Consider the following 20,400-nt stretch of genomic DNA (forward strand, 5'->3'; position numbering starts at 1 on the left):
ATTTTATTAAATTTATATGCTGCCTATATTGCAGTTCAAGGCAATTCTGGGTAGTTAATAAAGAGAACCTAGCCTTCATTACGGTGACAAAAAGTCCCACTGCCAGCTTAATTCTGTATTATCCTATCTTTATTTTTCTGTTTACGTCTGGCATGTCTTCATGTCATGTTCGAAGTTAAAAAACAAAAAATTACCAATGACAAGCCAAGAACCATGGCACAAGACTGTCTAAGCCAGGTTGTTCCAAAGAAGTCAAACAAAAGCCTTCAACATTCAAACTTTTTCAAATAAAACTGATCAATGTATTAGACATTATTAATATTATATTAATAATTATTATTAATGTTATGTTCCAGTTTAGAATCCCACTAAAACTGTTATTCCAGTTTACACTAGAGAAATGCCCTCTAAGTTTTTATTTCCAGGTACAATAAAATTTAATACCGACGACTTAGTCAGATAGGAATTCTGTCCGTCTCTAAAAACATCATGAATGAGCTACTCCCTGCTGCCACTCCCTGCACCAGCAGTCACATTTCACCTACAAAAAGGAAGCAGGCCAAGCAGATTTCCCTCCTAGCATTGATTTCCTCTGTGGAACATCTGCTTACAGGCTGTTGCTTGATTTATCTAAGGCCTTACTTTAAATTCCTGGCACATGCCCATCCTCCTGAACTCCCTTCATGAATTTGTGTTCATTACACAGACCCAGCTCAACCTGCTGAGCACCACCTGTTGTAACACATTCCTTTAAGACCTTGTTAAGAATCTTACACTCAACAGATGGCACAAAGATGTCTGGCAATTAAGTCTTTTAAATGACAGGAGACTGCCTTCTAAAGAGGCAGATAAGCTGTTCAAATCTGAGAATTGTACTAAATTCTTCTTATGACCACTAAATTGTTTCAGCCATGTACTTGAAACATGCACACATTTCACTGATGTTTATACTGACTTCTGTGTGCACTTTTCTATAGGCGTACACGATGAAAGCATGATTTTTATGTTAGATCTGCAATGGCATCTGCAGGACATTATGAAGTTATGCACCCAATGCACATACTTGTACCTGCAAGAAGCCTAATATAATCTAAATTGCAAAGTATAATCAATTAGAAAATTCAGGGAAGATTTTAAAAGGGATGCGATCTGGATCCTGAAGATTTGAAAACAGACGAGTTTAACCATATGTATTTTACAATACATCAGAGCAGAAATGGATCACAGGGAACTTTAAATTACAAATTGGCCAACCACTGCTGTTAGCTTATTGGTCAATGGTTGGTTTTTACAGGGATATCACATTCCAAGAGCAAAAATCCAGCTGCATAACCATTAGATTTTTTTTCTGTCATCTAGTGATTATCTTAATTTTTGTATTCCAGATTTCTGGTTTATGATTCAGTGTGACCTATCAATTTAAAAAGTGGTTTGAGTGAATCCCAGTTAAACAAACAGCATAGATACATATACAGTATGAATGTAACCTCAAAAGTTGTAGTTGAAAGACAAGTCGTTGATAATGTTAAGTATCAGCAAATTATTGCTACTGCAATAATTTCCCACTGCACTGCAGAGCTGCTCAATGCAGCCACTCCCCTCTGTAGAAAGAATCTATTTAGTCTGCCCAAGGGGCTTGGGTGGGACCTAATGGATTTGAGCAGAAAAAAATGGGATTATTCCTGTGGCTTTGTTCAAATGAGGTCTTAGTCACTATCTGGAACGGAGGAGAGTGATAACCTTAGATTGGACCATGCCTATATGAATTTTCATTGTTTAAAGATCTCAGAAAATTCTCTGGTTCTCAAGAGAGATAAAGCAGATCACCCAGAGCACCTCTGGGGAAAAATAAAGAGCAAATGCGATCAAGAGCCATTATTATCCTGCGGTAAAATGTTACATCTTCTCTATTATTGCATCTGCAGATAGACAGCAAGCAGTTCTATTCAACTGACCCAGTCCCTTCCTAGGTAGGATTTGGTCTGGAGTACATCTGCAGAATTGCTGTGAAGACTATTTGATGGATCTGTGAGACAGAAGTGCTTGAACCTGATCTGAAATTGACTTTTGGCTGTTTAGATCTTTTGGAGAGGATTTGAGGCAGTCTGGAGTTATCTGAGAAGCTCAGAGTCTGTTGATCATGGGGAAATTAGCACTCATGTATCTGTGTCTCTCCCTAAGTGGCTAAAGGCCTATTGGAAGATGTGTGTTGCATGAAATATGCCCTTAAGAAATAGTATGGTTCTGGTACTTCTTAAAAGAGATGGTGGGTCTATAATCCCTCCAAAACCCATCCCTGGATCTAATATTTCTAGACCATTTTTGTCATATCACTAAACTTCCCCTTTTTATCTAGAGCATAGACCCTTGAGTCAACTTTCAGACTGGAATACAGCAGTGAGATGGCATTAATGACAGATGCAGATGATCTGTGACATTATCTGCTGGTAGTTTATCCACCCTGGTTCTCAGCACAAATTTGGGGATGGGGGAGAAGATAGGAGTAGAAGGCACCATGTTACAGTGGTTTTCCTCCTTCATCCTAGGTCAGTTCCAGACAGTATCGGGAGGGATATTAAGTACATTATTAAGCTGGCCAACTAAGTGATGCCTTCAGTCTGGAGATTAAAGGCTTTGGAACCCACTAGATTTGTAGATATTCTATTTCTAGGTGTCAATGGGACAGCATTCCTCAAGACAGAAATGGGTACAATTTGGGAATCCTCCTATACTCATGGTTCCTGCATTGAGAGCAAGTACCAGTTATGACAAAAAGATTCTTTGAATGGCTCACCTTGCATGCCAATTGCACTTTTTTTTTTTTTTGTTTGCAAAGTGAGAGATTAGTGATCCATGCCTTGGCCACCTCACTTAAAATAATTTCAAGGTATTTTACATAGGGCCACACTTTAACGAACAACTGAGCCAGAATACAGCAGCAAAAATTATGATGGGGGTACCATAATGTGTCCAATACCACTATTTCACAAATGTAGGTGCCTTCAATTCTGTCATTCACAAAGCCCTTCATGCCAGAGCCATGTTATTTGAGGGACTGCCTCGTATCTCTTCCATTGAACTGTGGGGCCCAGACACCTACCCTATGCCACCACCCTCCTCTAGCTAGAGCAGGGGTCTTCAAGCCTGGCAAGTTTAAGACTTGTGGACTTCAACTCCCCAAATTCCTCCTCTAGTCATGTTAGCTCAGGAATTTGGGAGTTGACGTCCAGAAGTCTTAAATTTGCCAAGTTTGAAGACTCCTGAGCTAGAGATTCAGATGACCGCTTCCCCCCACCATGCCTATCTTCCTGTGAGGCGTTTAGAACTTGTTTTGTCTCCCACTGAATTAGGAGTTTGGATGTGCTTTCCGTTTGGAAAACCGATTCATGTTCCGAGTCGCATTTGGCTAGCGGAGCAGTTGTTCCAAGTAACAAAAAACGCTCGCGCAGCTCCACCAGAGCAGCTTCAGCACCCATTTCGAAGGAGCACGCATGCGCACGCGGCTCCTTCGCTCGAGGAAGACCGGCATCCTGCGCGGGAAGGGTAACGGCTGGCACGGGAGAGGCCGAGGAAAACCGCCGGTTTCTTCCGTGAAGGGAAGCGAGCGAAACATTTCGCAGTTGGCCGGCCTTACGACAGCCCAGGGCGATGTAGTGGTCTATTAGGGTTAGACTGGTTAGGAGTGGATTCAAATCAATCCTTTAAAAACCCTGAGGGCTTTTTCGCGCTGTCTTGAACGTAGGCGGGGCGTATGAACTCCTAGTCCATTGCAGGACTTGCAGCGAGAAACAATGAATCACTTTGTGCGAGTATCGTGACTAACGGGATGATCGGCGTAGGATAAAGGCTTTTCTACAATCTTCCCTCCCCCACAACCTCTCGGTCGTCTCTTTCAAGACAACGAAGCCGGGGGGGGAGCCTCCGCCCACTTTCCAGGACAGCTTAATCCAACTGGCGCTATTGTACCTTTAAAAAAAAAACCAGCTAGCTGCGCATCCAGAGGTCCCCGGAGCTGGGAAGGCTGTTCCAGAACATTCCCCGCGTACTCCCCTTCCCCCCGCAGTTTTCGGAATGCGAGTGACCCACGTTCCCGCCCTTCGATCTCAAGCCGCGGCCAGCGCAAGCAGAACCGCCTCCCCATCGTTCTCTCCCTGGATCGCCCGCCAAGCCCACGTCAACTCTCCGTTCCGCTCGGGACAGTCGAACCAGAACCCCTTTCTAGGAATTAACCATCAGTGGTCTTCCCTACCTCTCCTCCTTTTTACCTTAATGTTTTACAGCTTCTATTGCCACCATCTGGAGGGCGCGTGGCTGGAGAAAGCTGGTAAGTGCATCTCCCCTTTCCCTCCCCCGCATCCCTTGCTGGATTTCTGTCTGACTCTCCGAGAATTCCCGCCCAGCCTCCACGTTTTCACCTCCTCCCACGCAACCCACCCCATCCCTCGCAGCCTCCACCACCCCCAATCGGAGGTTCTCTTGGCTCAGCATCTATTCTCTTCCGAGCCGTCCCTCCCTTCTCCTCCTCCACCATCATCACCACTTACCATGATGCTGACGAAGAAATGGCAAGAAAGAGGAGAAGGGGGAATTAATTGGAAGCCTCGGATGTTACTTCTCCCGACAAGCTAAGAGTCGATGTAAGTAACAGAATGGAAGAGGAAGGGGCCGCCCCGCTGCTTTTATATCACATCTCACTCTCAGGGCTGGGTGAGGAAGCTGGCCTTACATGTATTTAGTATAATGAACTGATTACGCGGTTGCCATTGAGCCAATCTCCACGTCCATCTGTGAGCTCATAATCGGTGATTGGCTGAGACCAATGACCCGCCTTTTGCTATGGGAAACAGGAGACTTTTTGGTGGGTGGAAGGGGGGGGGAAAATCGCATAACTGAAGCGGCGAAGTAATCCGTTCTTCCTCTAACCAGGAAACAGCCCAGCAAAGTCTTAAGCGAAATATTTTTTAATGAAACGCTCAAGTCTATTTGCACTGAAAAGCCTTGCAGGAACGAGTTACAGTCGTTCAAAGATAAGGTGTAAAAATTTAATATTTTAAATGATTTAAAACGTATCTCCGCCCATCTTTTAACAAACTCTTATGTAGAGGAACCCAAAGAGACGAATCACTTGTTCCTTCGGAGTGGCAATTCTGACGTGGTAAATCAAGAAAGATACACATAATTCTTCAGGCAAAGGCAAAATCTAGGACATCGTTTGTACAGGAAGAACCAATTCGTGTTACACTGTATCACCAAGGAGATAATCGCCACAAATAGGTACTTACTCTCCATTTAAATCTGCCTGCCATAAAGGAAAAAATAAATTCCCTTGACATTTCAAGAACAGGTGGGGGGGGGGGATTGTATTTTGCAATTCTCCCTCCACCTCAATTTACTCATTTACAGTAATTTTTCAGCGCAAGTCATATACTGTTAAAATAGCATTTAAATGATGCAGTATTCAAACATTTGTAACGTTCCAAGTCTTGCTGGAATTGGGTGGGGGAAAAGACAAATGGTCGACAGCTGCAAAGGCTTCTGCATATTTGTTCAAATAACCGACGTGGTTTTTTTATGTGAGGTTCAATCTAAGTTCATTCCGCATTTCCTTCCGACTGAATTGAGGGTGATCTTTGTAAGGATGGGCAACTGAAGAAAAGAAATAAAGTAACAACTGCGTTTTGTATTAATTAGTTTGTTGCTCATTGAACCTGCAGCATGATCAGGCGCTGAACCAAACGGCTCACAAAAATACCCTTTATCCTAGTTTAAAGACCAAAGAAACTTGCGTGCTCACGTGGGCAAGGATTAAACTGGATCAAAAGATGGAGAACATTAGGAATGTTCCGGAAGCCATAAATAACAGAGCTGCAGAGCGGGGGTGAAGTGAGACTGCAGTTTTTTCCTGCAGATAAAAACTGCGGCACCGATGACGACCAGAGGATGCGTTTTGGCGACTGCAGTCTGCAAGCCTCCCGACAGAGGCATCTAAACGCCACGTCCTTGTCGCAGAGTAGGGAGAAAAAAAGAGAGCCGAAAAAGATGCTGAATAATGAACAAAGCGTTCTCAGTTGCGCCATGTATGAGAAGAATCGGGCTGGGACTGAAGGGAAAAAAAGAGGCAGTCCTTTTCCCGCAACGTTGCTATTCTATTCTGTGCACCAGCAGAAAATTAGAATTGCATCTCCGGAGATGCGAAAATGCGGAGTCAGGAAGAAGGGAGCGAGGACGCCTTACAGAAGAAGCGCCATCTTTTCTCTTGCACGTGCTCGCTCTGCCGGTACCATTTGTAGTTAAGATTGCGGCATCTCTTATAACACTTATCCACCAGGCCCTCCCTCACCTAGCCGCAGCCTTGCACAAACCTAATCTCTTTTCTAATCCTCTCAAACATTCCCGGTGAATTGCAGCTTCTTATTCAGTCTCATAAGCGCGCGCGATATTGATGATGCCTCCTTTCAATTGTCTTTTTCTCCCCCTGGTCCCGTTTTCCACGAGCAGGACTCTGTATGCCCTGGTTTATATTGCCCTGCTTCCCCTCGCCCCGCTATGGTGTGGTACACGGCAAAATCGGGTCTACTTTCGGGTGATGTGTCGCCTGCCCTAAATCGCCACCAAACCCCGGCAGCACTTGGCACAAGCCGTGACACACATTCCCCAGACAGGGAGGGGCCATGCTGGTTCTTCCACTTCCTGTCGGCAGCCGGGCTGCGCATTTCGCTCACGTTTTGGGGGCATGTGTGGCCGCCGATCTTTCTGCTTTCAGCCAGGGGACAAACGTTGGACACTGTATTTTCTCCAGCCTTTTTTTTTAAACATCCGAAGATAATTTCATTCTATACTGCAGTGGCTCAAGGTGGCATGTATAGCACTCTCCTTTATAACAGGTAGCTTGGACTGCCAAGGATTAAACATTTCATTTCACCGGTGCTATGATGCACTTAGGTATTAAGTGCTTCTGCTGTGTTGGCTAGCTGTAACCTGTAATATCACTTTGCAGTTTTTAGCATAATTTAATAAAACCTTCCTACCTGGTTTTGGTTTTACTATGTCTTGTGAACCTAGGTATTGTGGGTAGGTATTGTTATGTATTAAATAGTGTCTTCTGCATAGCCACGTTAATGTGGATTCCTCCAGTTTTTCACCTGGCGATATAATTTGTGTTTCTCCAGCAACTATTCCCTAGCTTGGCTTACTAGCAAGGCTTGAGAGTAGGCCTGCCCTTAACAGTGTTACTGTAAGACGATTTGAAGACAGTGATTGTAGGTAGACTCCTTTAGCTTCATTCCAACTCCCTCTCAACATCAGCAGCCTAGTATAGGAGCGCCACCATCAATAGCTCAAAAGTATGATAGGGCAGATTTGGGCTAGTGTAGGCTTTTATCTGGCAAGGTTGGGCTAGATCCATTGAAACAGGTGCATAAAAATCCAAGGGCTTCAGAAAAATAAGGTAATTGTAGAAAAGCTAAGAAGCCATTAAAGAAAAAATCCAGCAGCTTAAAAGAACATTTAAATGTGATTTACAGTTGATGAAGTAAAATATTGTAATATTGGATATATTGCAGATACGTTTGAACAATGGACTCTAACATTAATTTTAAGAATATCTATCTGTATCTTTAAATAATGTTTGAAAGATGTCATGAAAGAGGACTAAGTTTTATGTGACAACTCTGAGACTGATTGAATGTAGATTTAAATATCAAAGGCTTATAAGAATGATATGGAAAAAAATGCTCTACTGGACATACAAAAGTGATTTAAATATCAAAGGCTATAAGAATGATATGGAAAAAAATACTCTTGGATATACAAAAGAAGTGATGTGTAATAATTAAAAGGAATATACAAAGGAATAACAAGAATAAATCATTTGTTTTACTTTAAAAGGTGATAATTTATTAAAATATATTTGTGATAAAAGGGCAAGTAATTTCTTTATATATTTTAATTTTCTTTACTATATTTTTTTTTCTTTCTACACTTACAATTTTTATTCTTGTGTAAAGTTTGCAATGTTGTTTTCATTTGTATTGTATTGATTGTATACTTATGAAAATTGCTAGACTTGTGCTGCAAAATAGTTATGTTGACAGGTTGGTGAGGCAGAGAAAGATTGTGAGGTACAGCAGTCGGAAGCTGACATAACTGCATTAAAAACTGTCTCCTGCTTCAGTATGGGCCCATTGTCTATGTTACAACTCTGTCAGTGGGATATTTTTAATACAAATTTACTGGTCGTCTTGCTATGTGGGAACAGAAGGGAAAATTGTCAGCACTCTTGCCAGGTTCACCCCAGTTTGGTTTATCTCAAATCTGTTCAGCAAAGGCACTACTCGCAGTGACTGACGATTGTTGATAAAACTTAAATGTATTTCATATAATATGCAAAATGACTGAGGTAGAGAGTTCCCCACAAAACAATAAGAATCATATTCATATAAAACACCTTATTGGCAGAAGTGCAAAAAAACTATAACAATTTGGAACAGAATAGTTCCCATACCTATAGGTGCATTACTATATATATGATAGACAACTTACCTAATTGCAATTAGTAAGTTAATGGCAGTTCACGAGAAAATATCATTTGCTTTCCTCCATGAGAATAACAGTCCTTTAAGATCTAAAAATAACTTTTTAATAAGATTCTTTACAATGAAACTATATTTATATTAAAACATGTCATATTTATATATTCAGCATCCTGTTTTAATATATCCCTTAGATGTTTTTATTCCAAAGATGAATTGTATCAGTTTGGCCTTTTTCAGTATAACTACCTAATTTTACACCCACCTTTTTTACCTTATTTTATAAAATAAGTAAATTGTTTACTTGTATGTCTGAGACTTGAACAAAATTATTGATGTTTTACTGAGTTACAGCAGAACTCTATAAAAATAGCGTAGACACCCTTTGGATGGCAAGATGGGCAGCATATAAATTTAATTAATAAACATACAAAATCAGAAAGAAACCTTAATAAATTCAGAGGAACTTGTTCCCAAGTAAATGAATTCAGGATGGCAGTTTCACTTTTTTAGAACAAAATCAGATTTTTGCTAAGAAAAGACCTTTGTGTTGCTTAGTTTTATCTTGAAATCAGTATATAAAAATGGTTCATCTAAATGTCATATAAATGCAATTCCTGTCCAGAAAAAAAAAACTATCTTATCTCTCTGAAATTAAAGAGGGTAAAGACCATTGCCTTTTCATGTCTTTTTTGAAAATTTTCTGTGGGTTTATGGAAGATATAATTTCGCTTGAATTGTGGAAGGAGGGACTGTCATTCTGGCCAGCTAAATTAAATGTTTTGAGCTGAACTCAATCACAGTATTGTATATATCCATATACTATCTGTACTTGTCAACAATATGGGAGTAGTTTGCTGTTGCCGTCTTCCAGGATTTTCTAATTTCCCAGTTTAGTTGGCTCATTCTACCTATGTCTCAGCCCTTAAATAATGTGTTTCTAGACACATTGGGACATATATGTCATGTTACATTTATGTACTTAATTTTGGGGGGAAGGAGTTGCCCCTTCCAACCTGAACACACTAATCTGTACTGTTGTAGTAGTGTAGTGCTTTTTCTTGCATAATGTAAAAATATGACCACTGGCTAGTAATTCTACCACAGGAATATGCAACAAATAAAGACACAACACACTCATCTCTAGGACAGGGAATGCCTTTTATTCACAAACCCAAAACCTTAGTGGATGGTTTGGGCTTGTAACATTTCATGTTTTAAAGCACAGATCAGTTATTGTACGGATAACAATGGTATCTGAATATGCATGAATTAACTGATCAGACCAAAACCTTAATGTTGTTAAATAGCTTAATATTCCCTGTATGAGCAGCACCATTGTGACATTTTGCTTTAGTATTCCTCTCCTTCCTCTTCACCCTCTCCTTCAACAGAATCCACACCCACTTCCTCATAATCCTTCTCCAGAGCAGCCATGTCTTCCCGAGCCTCTGAGAATTCCCCTTCTTCCATCCCTTCCCCAACGTACCAGTGGACAAAGGCACGCTTGGCATACATCAGATCAAACTTATGGTCCAGGCGGGCCCAGGCCTCAGCAATGGCTGTGGTGTTGCTCAGCATGCAGACAGCACGCTGCACCTTGGCCAGGTCGCCTCCGGGGACCACGGTCGGCGGCTGGTAGTTGATACCAACCTTGAAACCGGTGGGGCACCAGTCCACAAACTGGATGGTACGTTTGGTCTTGATGGTGGCAATAGCAGCATTGACATCTTTGGGAACAACGTCGCCACGGTACAACAGGCAGCAGGCCATGTATTTACCGTGACGAGGGTCGCATTTCACCATCTGATTAGCTGGCTCAAAGCAAGCATTGGTGATCTCTGCTACAGAAAGCTGCTCATGGTAGGCTTTTTCAGCAGAGATGACCGGCGCATAGGTCGCCAGAGGGAAATGGATTCTGGGGTAGGGCACCAAGTTGGTCTGGAATTCTGTGAGATCTACATTCAGGGCACCATCAAATCGCAGGGAAGCTGTGATGGAGGACACAATCTGGCCTATCAACCTGTTCAAATTGGTGTAGGTGGGGCGCTCGATGTCAAGGTTTCGTCGGCAAATGTCATAGATGGCTTCATTGTCTACCATGAAGGCACAGTCGGAGTGCTCCAAGGTGGTGTGGGTGGTCAGGATGGAGTTGTAGGGCTCAACGACAGCTGTGGATACTTGGGGAGCTGGGTAGATGGAGAACTCCAGCTTGGACTTCTTGCCGTAGTCAACGGACAGGCGCTCCATCAACAAGGATGTAAAGCCAGAGCCAGTACCACCGCCAAAACTGTGGAAGACTAGAAAACCCTGGAGACCTGTGCACTGGTCGGCCTGTTAGAACAAATAAAAGTTAACGTATATCTAAATAATTATCTAAAGAATATAGGTAAAAGTAAAACTATCTTTTGTCTGTTTTCTTAGACTTATCAATCAGCTTGTTAATTAAGTTGTCTTTAATTAAGACAACTTAAGTTTCCAATCATAAATGTTAAAAATTCTAATATATATTCATAATTATTATACAGGAAGTATACAGCAACTGTGAAGTATTTTTGTTGGCCGTAATGTTTTGGGATGATATTCAGAATTACATAAGTCATTGTTGCTTGTTTTCTATTCTTTGTATTACAGATAATCCTTAAGACAAAATAGTTACCAGTTTTCTAATCCTGTCAAGGACCAAGTCAATGATCTCTTTGCCAATGGTGTAATGTCCCCTGGCATAGTTGTTAGCAGCATCTTCTTTGCCAGTGATCAGTTGCTCAGGGTGGAATAGCTGACGATAGGTTCCAGTGCGCACTTCATCTATGAGGACCCAAAAACAAAATTATTTTCCTATCAGAAGACACAATCCAATTACAACCTAGGAGTTGTATTTTTGAGATTTTTTTTGTGTGTGTGAAATATTATTCCTTTGATCTAATTCATTGTCACCGATCCTTTTGCTATTCAAATACCGAATAGGTGGCAATATAAATTAAATAAATAAATCCTCACTAACCTTTTTGTAGCGTATGGGAAAAGTTGGACTCGTAGTCAGCTGGGCATTTTGATATTTACACTCACCAATCACTGTTGGCTCCAAATCCACAAACACAGCCCTGGGGACGTGTTTGCCAGCTCCAGTCTCACTGAAGAAGGTGTTGAAGGAGTCATCTCCTCCCCCAATGGTCTTATCGCTGGGCATCTGCCCATCTGGCTGGATGCCATGTTCAAGGCAATAGAGCTCCCAGCAGGCATTGCCAATCTGGACACCGGCTTGGCCAACGTGGATGGAGATGCACTCACGCTAAATGTAAAAAAATTGTATAAACCGGTTTATATATTAGTATATTCTAAAAGGACAGAAGGTTAATTTGTAATGAGTTGTGCGGGCTTTCGTTATTGGTAGGATATGGGAATAAGAATTTATGCACCTACACTGTGTGTGATGGTCACTTGGAGAAAAACATTCACAAGTAAAATTAAAAACAATTACCACAGCTGTTTGTTCCTGCTTAAAAACAAATCTTCAAATGGGAACTTGGGAGGCAAAACCGCATCAAATCCCTCAATTTAAGAATTTTTTTTAAAAAGCCATGTAATTAGTCTGGTTCTAAGGCACCTTAGTGAAAGTGCTCATCCCACCCTTCAGTGTTTGAATCTGCTGAGCCTGAGTTATTCTCTCATTTTACTTGCCTATTGTTCTAGAGGACATTCTATCATTTGAGAGGACCGAGTTCAACCACAGAGACTGCCAAGGAATGCCACGCCCTGGCCAAGAACATTGGGTAGATGCTGTACAACATAAAGCTAGCCATGATTTTTCTGGCAACACCCACACTGACAGCCGGTGTGTGTGCATTAATACGAGTCATTTCTGCATGATCTCATTAAACTGTTTTGCCAGTTTTCCTTCCTCTGACCTCAGCTCTGCTGAGAACCATGCTTGGAAATAAGAACTAAATCCATGGGGTGGCTGGACCAGAAGATAAAGCTCCCATATCAAACCCTAAAGTAGGTGTGAGGTATATAATATGGGGAAAACTCTGCACCCACCAGTCTTACCCCCTCTCCCTCAAACACCCAACATAGAGTTACAGAACTAGAAATCTTATTTCCTAATATTTTAGAAATGTTGCAGGCAGGATTAAAAATGGGCTGCTAGAAAATGTTTCTAAATGAAAGTTCAGCCCATAGAGCACTTGTTGAAAACAGCAAGCCCCTGTCTCGACTCTGAAAAGCATTGTTCCCCACTCATTTATTCTGGTCACATCTGCCAAAGAGGAGACTCTTTGTCTGCTCTGTCACCTTCTGCCTTCTATTCAGTGACAGACCAATCTGCTGCAGGGCATGGCTTCTCTAAGGGGAGGGATCTACTTTTTCTGCCCGGCAGTCTGTGATACTGGGCAGGCTCTCTCTTTCGGCCACAGATGATGGAACAATGCTCCGTTTTAAGGCAGGGTGGGTTTTTTTTTTTTTTTTTAGAGCCTCGAAAGGGCGTGGCACGTTCAGCTCAGATGCTGATCCCCGCTTTTCTCAGGGGAAATCGCGGCACTGGGACCTCCTCGAGTGGCCAGAATTTCCTCCCTTGAATTGAATCCTTTTGAATTCAATGTCATTTAACTCCAGATAAAGGCGGGTCGAGCTGCAGTCCACCCTCCCACTCAGACGTACGGCTTTCTCAGGGCGAGCTCCAACCTCCTCCTCGAAAAGTTCCCATCACCCAATTTGGTAACGCCTTTTCCTCCCCGACTGATGAATGAGGCGATGCGGTAATCGGCCGCAGCCTTTTGAATTGCGTTCCTTTGCAGGCTTCAATCGTTTCAAGCCGATTTTTTGTTGTTAAAAAAATGCAAGAACGCGATTCAAAAGGAATTCAAGCCGTATGATGTGTTTTTAAAGCAAGCACCGGCAGAGACACCCTGACCTGGAAGTAAGAACCACCCAATGAGCTTCCTTTCCCTAAAAGGAGAGCAGCCTTAAGGACAAACTGCTCCACATCCGCTCCCGGTCAGCCCTCGCCTCCGGTCCGAAGCGGGGCTCCCCCTCTGCAGCAGAAAATGCTGGTGGGTGGGTGGGTGGGGGGAGACGAAATTAGAGGTTACGAGGCGAGCAGGGAGCCACCTGCGTCTTTCACTGTCTAGATTGAAGCCAGTGGACCAGCAGGTGGGCTCCTTCCGACGTTTAGGGGAGAAGGCCATCTTTGGAGCGTTGGAAATGGAGGGTTGCTTTTTTCCGGCATTTGCACAGCTCTCCCGAGTTATGCACGGTTTAACTGATCGGGAAAACAAAGACCCGCCATAGAGGAGCGGGAAGAGACAGAGAAAAGATCCAGTAAGGAGAAAGGAGGAACAGGGGCGGATCTGTCTAAATGCGCACAGGAGGGGTCATCGACACATGCCTTGCGGCGATTTTCCCGGCTTCCTCACTTTGGAGACCCGCCGCGGACACTTACCATAGTTGCTGCTTTGTCGCCGAGCTTGGGGAACTCGAAGAGAGAGAGGCGGGTGCTTTCTTACAGCGCGACTCTTAGGCGGTCGATGTAAGAGAACCTGTAGCACATCGTCTAAAGCGGCTGCCTATATACAATCCCGTCACCATAGGGACGGCCAAGGCTTTTTGCGGTTGGTCGAGACCCCCCAATCTGCCAGGAGAAGGCACGAGAGGAGAACGGCGATTGGCTCCGGGCGCATAGGATGAGGTAATTCCCCCCCCCCTCTGCTCAGCATCCCAAGTCTGTTTGCATCTTCCAGACAAAGAGATCGAACAGTTCCCCATTCATCACTCGGGTGCGTGGGGTAGGGTGTGTATGGGGGGGGGGGGGAGAGAGCTAAGATCCAAGGAAAAGGAGAGGGGAAAGGGACTCCGCACGACGTGAAAACTCGCTTTAAAACAATAACGTTTTCCCCTCTGAACAAATGTCAGACAATATGTCAACCCCTCCCTCCCCATCTGAACGAAGTAACGGCGCAACTCAAATTCGCATTTCAGCAAAAGGCATGGCAATGAGGCAAGCCGAGGGTGACAGAGTAAGGAAATTTGCCCCGCTGGTGAGTGAATTTGATGAGCCTGCAACATTTACCCGGGGAATTGTAAAAATGAAAGCCGCCAGCAAAGAACCACCGAAGTCAAGGTGTTTTTTTTTTTTTTAAATTTCCTCGTGGCTTTCCTTAGCACGAAAATCTCCCGTTCAGGGGAGAGAAAAAAATTAATTACTGCAGAGCTCTTAAGCTTTGTATTTGGCTAAGCGATTGACTTTATATTACAACACACGCCCCTCTTCCCTAATACTGCCGCTGTGGAATTAAGCATTTCCTCCAGAGAATTGGAGAGAAGGGGCTCCCGGCTTGCATTTTCTTCTCCAAAGAGGCGTCAATGTCCTTGCCCGCTTCCCCCTCCCACCAAGAGAGAGGGAGCATCTTAAGAGCAGGGGCCAATGTTGCTCGGCCAGCACAATGGGCAACTTCCGGAGGGTTTGTTTTTCTGCTCCCAGGCTAGGCGAGGGGCGAGGCTGACAGCCAAGCTCTTGGGGGGAATAGGGGGGCGAGGCTGGGCAGCAGCTCCTGGGGAGGGAGGGGGAACGTCCATCCTAAGCCTGCTTCCCCCCACACACACACTTTTTTTTGCATAGCTGAATTCCAGATTGGGTGTTGAAAAACGGACCGACGTTGCTCTCCTATCCTCAAAAGGGCGAATATGGGATAAACAAGGCTGCTCTGGGGCAGGTTCGTTTCCCGCTGCACACCCTCACTCGGTTCTCTCCGCGCTTTTTTCCCCCGCCCTTGGCTCGCTTACTCGTTCGTTGGGCTGGCGAGTTACCTGAGGTGAAGTGTTTGTACCGTACACCTGCTTCTTCTACACTCTTTCCCCCACCCCCACCCCACCACGAAACAAGAGAAACATACGTCTTTCTTTCTCTCCTCCTCCCCAAACCTCACCCCACATCTTATATGCATTTCAGGGCTGTGGGATTCTGCACCATCTCTGCTAATTTTGTTACTGCATCCCTTTATCTCGTGCGTAAAATGAGAGCCTTTACTACCAGTGTTTGAAAGGCTGATTTAATAGTCATGAATCCCGAGTACCGACCTTTAAAAAAATATATTGGCGTGCTACTATGTAAGTAAATTATCACTTCCTGATCTTATTCTACATTTAAACTTGCCTCTGACATTACATATATTTGACCAGGCTTAAAGGTTCACTAGCTCTTAAATCCCCCTGTAGTCAATTTATATGGATTGCCAGCTTCTGCCAGACTTTCTCTTCTTTTAACAGCAGCAATTTATGGAGCAATTTATTTGGAATTTTTTGGGGGAGTAATCAAAGATATGATAGAGGAAATTTCAGACTGGATTTCTGCATACCATTATAAGCTTGCTAATTTTATTCCTAATTCTTTTTATAATCTCAGTTTACTGTCTCGGGAAATTGACACTTGTAAAAAAACAAAGCAGCACTTGAAAACAACATAAATTACTATTAAAATCTCAGAGAGTTCTATTTCACCTTTCAATGTTATCAAATACCCACATTTAATAGAAATATATCTTATTTCCCTATATAAGGATTTAGGAAATATGCTAAATATTATGAAAACAATGCCAGCACCTTGCTCCATGAAAGAAAGAAAAAAAAATCTCAAATCTATAGTTGAGTAAGAACTCATTAGAATACTATACCATAAAAAGATACTGACCTAAGGATCTCATCAACTACTATAGATTAATGATGACTTCATAGTGCCTTTCTGACTTCTGTACTAATTTACAGTATTAATGATTAAGGAAGCTGGAAAGGCACAATGAAGTCACTATTACTTGAGATTGCTATAATAAAACATGTTGGAAAAAGAGTTTCTACATTTATTTAACTCAGTGAATTCAACTCTTTTATGATTTCTGATCCATGTTATTTTTTTTTATTGTTTCACCTTCAAAATTCCTATTTTTGATATATGCATCCTGTATCTCTGGGTGGGATATCAATCTATCAGACAGGCCCATCATAAAAAAGAGGTGCAATTTTCCAGAGTAATTTACCTTGAGGTGAATAATAGGAAAATATACTTCTGATTCCATCATTATTTAGCGTACAATGTTATATTAAAGAACAGGTGTTAGGGAGCCTGAAGATTACATGCAAGGGTGCAAGCCATGAAGATTTCCTCCCTTTACCTTGCATCTTGACTACAAAAGGTCCCCAAACGTTTTATATCATATTTCAGGGTTGAAGAAAGGGAAATCCGAAATCTAAACCAGTGTTTCTTAACCTTGGAAACTTTAAGATGGATGGACTTCCAACTCCCAGAATTCTCCAGCAAGCCAAACTACATGTGCGTTTGTTTTGTGTGTGTGTGTGTGTGTGTGTGTGTGTGTGAGGGACTATCTGAACAAGTTTCTGCTGTTTTCTTGGCAATGATTTGGAAGTAGTTTGTCACTGCCTACACCCTAGAGCTGAGAGAGAATGACTGACCCAGTCACTTTATGGGATTAGAACTTCTGGTGTCTAGCCTGGTGCCTTAATTACTGTAGCAAACTGGCTAACAAACCTTATGCTTTTTAAATGTATAAGAATACTCTTATTAATATTCCAGCCTGGTTTCAGCCTTGGATTAGGTGTTAAACATTTCCTTCCCATTGGATTCAGTTGAAAAAGGGGGAAAATTCCGCTCTTGCATTGAAAATAGTTACACCGATCTATGTGTATGAACATATCCACAGATGTATGTATTGGTTTACTCCAATGGGCTTTGTTTGAGAATATTTGCAATACAATCTCAAGACAATATGTATGATACACTTCCTCACACTCAATAAAGGTAGTCCTTGGGCACTGAAAAAAGTGACTTGTGACCATTTTTCACACCACCTTTGTAGCATCCCCATGATCATGTAATCAGATACTTGGCAACCAGTTCTTACTTATGACCCAAGGCCATGTGATCACCTTTTGCGATGTCGGACAAGCAAAGTCAACAGGGAAGCCAGATTCACTTAACAACTGGGTTACTAACTTATCAACTGCAGTGATTCACTTAACAACTGTGGCAAGAAAAGTCATAAAATGGGCAAAACTCATTTAACAAATATTTCACTTAAATTTTCGGCTCACTTGTGGTTATAAGTTGAGGACTAACTATATCTTCCAGAGATTTGAAACAGAGATATTTTGCTTGTCCCATCATTATCATGGCTTTATATTGTACATTTACTTTGCAGCTTATTGCATGTTAGTATAAGAAGCTAATATATTTTATTGCCTCAAGCAAGTAACATATACTGTACTGTTTGACATTTGCCACCACAACCAGCTTAGCTTCAACTGACATCTGTATCTTTGTGCCTTCAAGGTACTACATATAGTCCTTAACTTACGACCATAATTGCGGGGCTCAATTACAGTCGTAACTTGAGGACTATTTGTAGGCATCCCATATATTTGAAATGTGTTTTGTATGACAACAAGGTAAACATAAAAACAGATAAAATCCTAAAATCTTTATATTATTTGGATTTTATTATCTCAGATAAATATAATTTAAAAAAAAACTCTCTGGAGAAATTATTCACAACTTACTTGCAATAGTAAGCAATTATGAATAGTTAAATATATTGTTATATTGTGTTTTAAAAACATCAGAAAATTTTACTGGTTCCTAAGTTTTCATACCAGTCCTTAAAACTTTTGACTGGTTAACTTTGTAACTGTGGTTGTCACTAAACCATAATTAAAGCATGGCTCTGTAGGATGTTTGAACTAGCCTCTGTCTTCTACATGGCTGCAGTTGGTGAATCTTGGAGCCTAGTAAAAACAAAACAGTTATATCATGCTTGGGGTCTGCCTATTTCTAGCTTACAATAACTACTTCACTGATGGATTGAGTGAAGGGAGTGTTCTACCTCTCTGTCACCAAACCCTTGCATTTGTACCAGAACAAATCAAGTCCTTTGCTTGAAGGCTGGGGTGACTGGGTTGGGATGGAATGGAAACCTTTCTCCATTCCTTGCAAATGTAGTTAGAGACTCCTTCATCTAAGATATATCTTGTCTTGAGGAGAAGGGTAAGAAGTGGTTGTGAAGAGAAAGCCCTTTCAGCAGCAGAAAGACTTATGGGATAGTCCCAAGATCAGATGTTGCCTGCTTTAGAGTTAAATCAGTGCCTTCCTATCATCAAGCACAGAAGACTCAGACTCCCAAAGGTGCTTTTTTCAAGAGACAACTGGATTTTATCGGGGGTCTTTTTGAAAACATTTCACTCCACCAAGAAGCTTCTTGGAGGAGAAGTGAAATGTCTTCAAAGAAAAAAAAACAGAAAATCCAGTTGCCTCTGGAAAAAAGCACCTTTGGGACAACCATGACCTGGATGGCTGAGAATCTCTGTAGATATTTAGAGAAGACTCAGAGATAGTTAGAGCCTAATTAAGTGGGCAGAATCCCCACGTGCTGCACACTACCTAGCATGGTTGCTTAAAGATGGGACAGGAATGCCATTTGGCATCCCTTTTTCACCTCGCCTTCAGGATAGATAAACCACAGCAGCCTTCAATGCATGCAATTAGCGATGGCCAAGAAACTAAAAAAGGTAGCTTCTTTTTCAATAATTTTCTTCTGGTAGTAATTAAATAGCAGGGATTCCCTCTGGAGGGAAAAATAGCTGTTTGGGGGAGCTATAGAGGAGAAGTGCCTACCGTCCCTGTCCTATTATTTCTTTTTATTTTTCTTATATGTATCCATTTCATGTACTCATAACTATGTCTATACTTATACCTGTAATCTTATAATCGCTTGACAAAATAAAATAAAATAAATAAGTGTGATTTGCAGGAAGAGAGATTTGTAATCTTGCCTATAGCCAGCAGGAAGATTGTGCTGAGAGAAAGAGCTGTGTGGAAGATGGCTGGAGCACATTTACACCATGGGAGGAAGTAGCTGTCAGTCTCTAATGTTCTTTTGGCAATTGCAGAGACACTGATGTTGAACTGCGCTCCTCTTGATTCTAGGCCTCTGTTGTGCCAAAGGAACAAGTGGTGGCTTCCACATGTAGCAAAGTAACCATGCAGAATACCTCCAGGTGATGAGGTTCCTTATGCCAAGAGGCATTATGTTGCAAATATATGCTAATGACTAACCAATATAGCTTCTGCAGTTTGGGCAAAAATATATTACTTGCTATATTTAAGTGTCATGATACACAAATGCAGATTTCTTTTGTTTGCATATGAACATTGCTGACTTCTGATTCTAGATAAGGCATATATACTACTTAGCCAAATTAACAGTGGCCGTATGAAACATTAAATCACAGAATCCATTGAGTTGGAAGGAACCTCAGAGTTCACCTAGTGCAATCCCCAACTTACTAACTAAACCAACCAGCCTTTTGAAGACTATCCACTAAGCTGAACATATCACTTCTCAAGGCCACCAATCCACTGATTGACAACTCTATCAGGAAATTCCTCCTCATGTATAATTTAACTCTACTTCGTCCTGGTTTTGGTTCTACTCTCTGAGACAACACAAAACAAGTCCTCTCCCTCCTTTATACGACAACCCTTTTGGTATCCGAAGACCGCTCACAGGTCTCCCTTCAATTTTATCTCCTGAGCAAAACACCCCAGAATCTTTACCTTCTCCTCATAGAAAAGGACTTCTTGTTGTCTTATCATTTTAGTAGATCTCTTCTGAATTTATTTTAGCTTGTGGATGTCCCTTTTCTGACTTAAGTGTCAGAACATTTGAAAGGAGGTTTGATATAAGTAGAGTACAATATATGACCATTACTTCTCATGACCTGGAACCTATGCCCTCTCAAAAGCATTTGCTTTTTTAACAACTGCATTACACTTAGCTCCAACTTTTGATTTAGTAGAACACTTAGT

The 20,400-nt window shown here is 42.0% G+C and overlaps 2 protein-coding genes across 2 annotated transcripts in view; both read right to left on the minus strand.

Moving 5' to 3' along the window:
* TUBA1B (tubulin alpha 1b) overlaps window positions 1-4,652 on the minus strand; it is a 7,648-nt gene extending 2,996 nt beyond the window's left edge. The window contains exon 1 of the mRNA XM_087956131.1: window positions 4,545-4,652. Within this exon, the coding sequence (XP_087812257.1) occupies window positions 4,545-4,547 (3 nt within the window). The 5' untranslated portion in view covers window positions 4,548-4,652. The remainder of the gene's footprint in view (window positions 1-4,544) is intronic.
* A 5,021-nt stretch (window positions 4,653-9,673) lies between these two features.
* On the minus strand, window positions 9,674-14,127 carry TUBA1A (tubulin alpha 1a). The gene is made up of 4 exons (XM_087956132.1): window positions 13,972-14,127; window positions 11,601-11,823; window positions 11,191-11,339; window positions 9,674-10,865 (listed from the first exon to the last, which is right to left on the minus strand). Exons 1-4 carry the CDS (start codon window positions 13,972-13,974, stop codon window positions 9,885-9,887), a joined length of 1,356 nt encoding a protein of 451 aa, XP_087812258.1. The 5' UTR covers window positions 13,975-14,127; the 3' UTR covers window positions 9,674-9,884.
* Between the last annotated feature and the right edge of the window lie 6,273 nt (window positions 14,128-20,400).

This window comes from Notechis scutatus, chromosome 2 (genome assembly GCF_049901735.1).
Source record: "Notechis scutatus isolate UNSWTSFEM ecotype Mainland chromosome 2, rNotScu1.2, whole genome shotgun sequence".
Lineage (NCBI taxonomy): Eukaryota > Metazoa > Chordata > Lepidosauria > Squamata > Elapidae > Notechis > Notechis scutatus.

Coding starts and splice junctions, on each gene's coding strand:
- TUBA1A (XM_087956132.1), bottom strand. Junction 11,340..11,600: donor TTTGGAGCCAACAGTGATTG/GTGAGTGTAAAT, acceptor GGGTCCTCATAG/ATGAAGTGCGCACTGGAACC. Junction 10,866..11,190: donor TTGACAGGATTAGAAAACTG/GTAACTATTTTG, acceptor TTGTTCTAACAG/GCCGACCAGTGCACAGGTCT.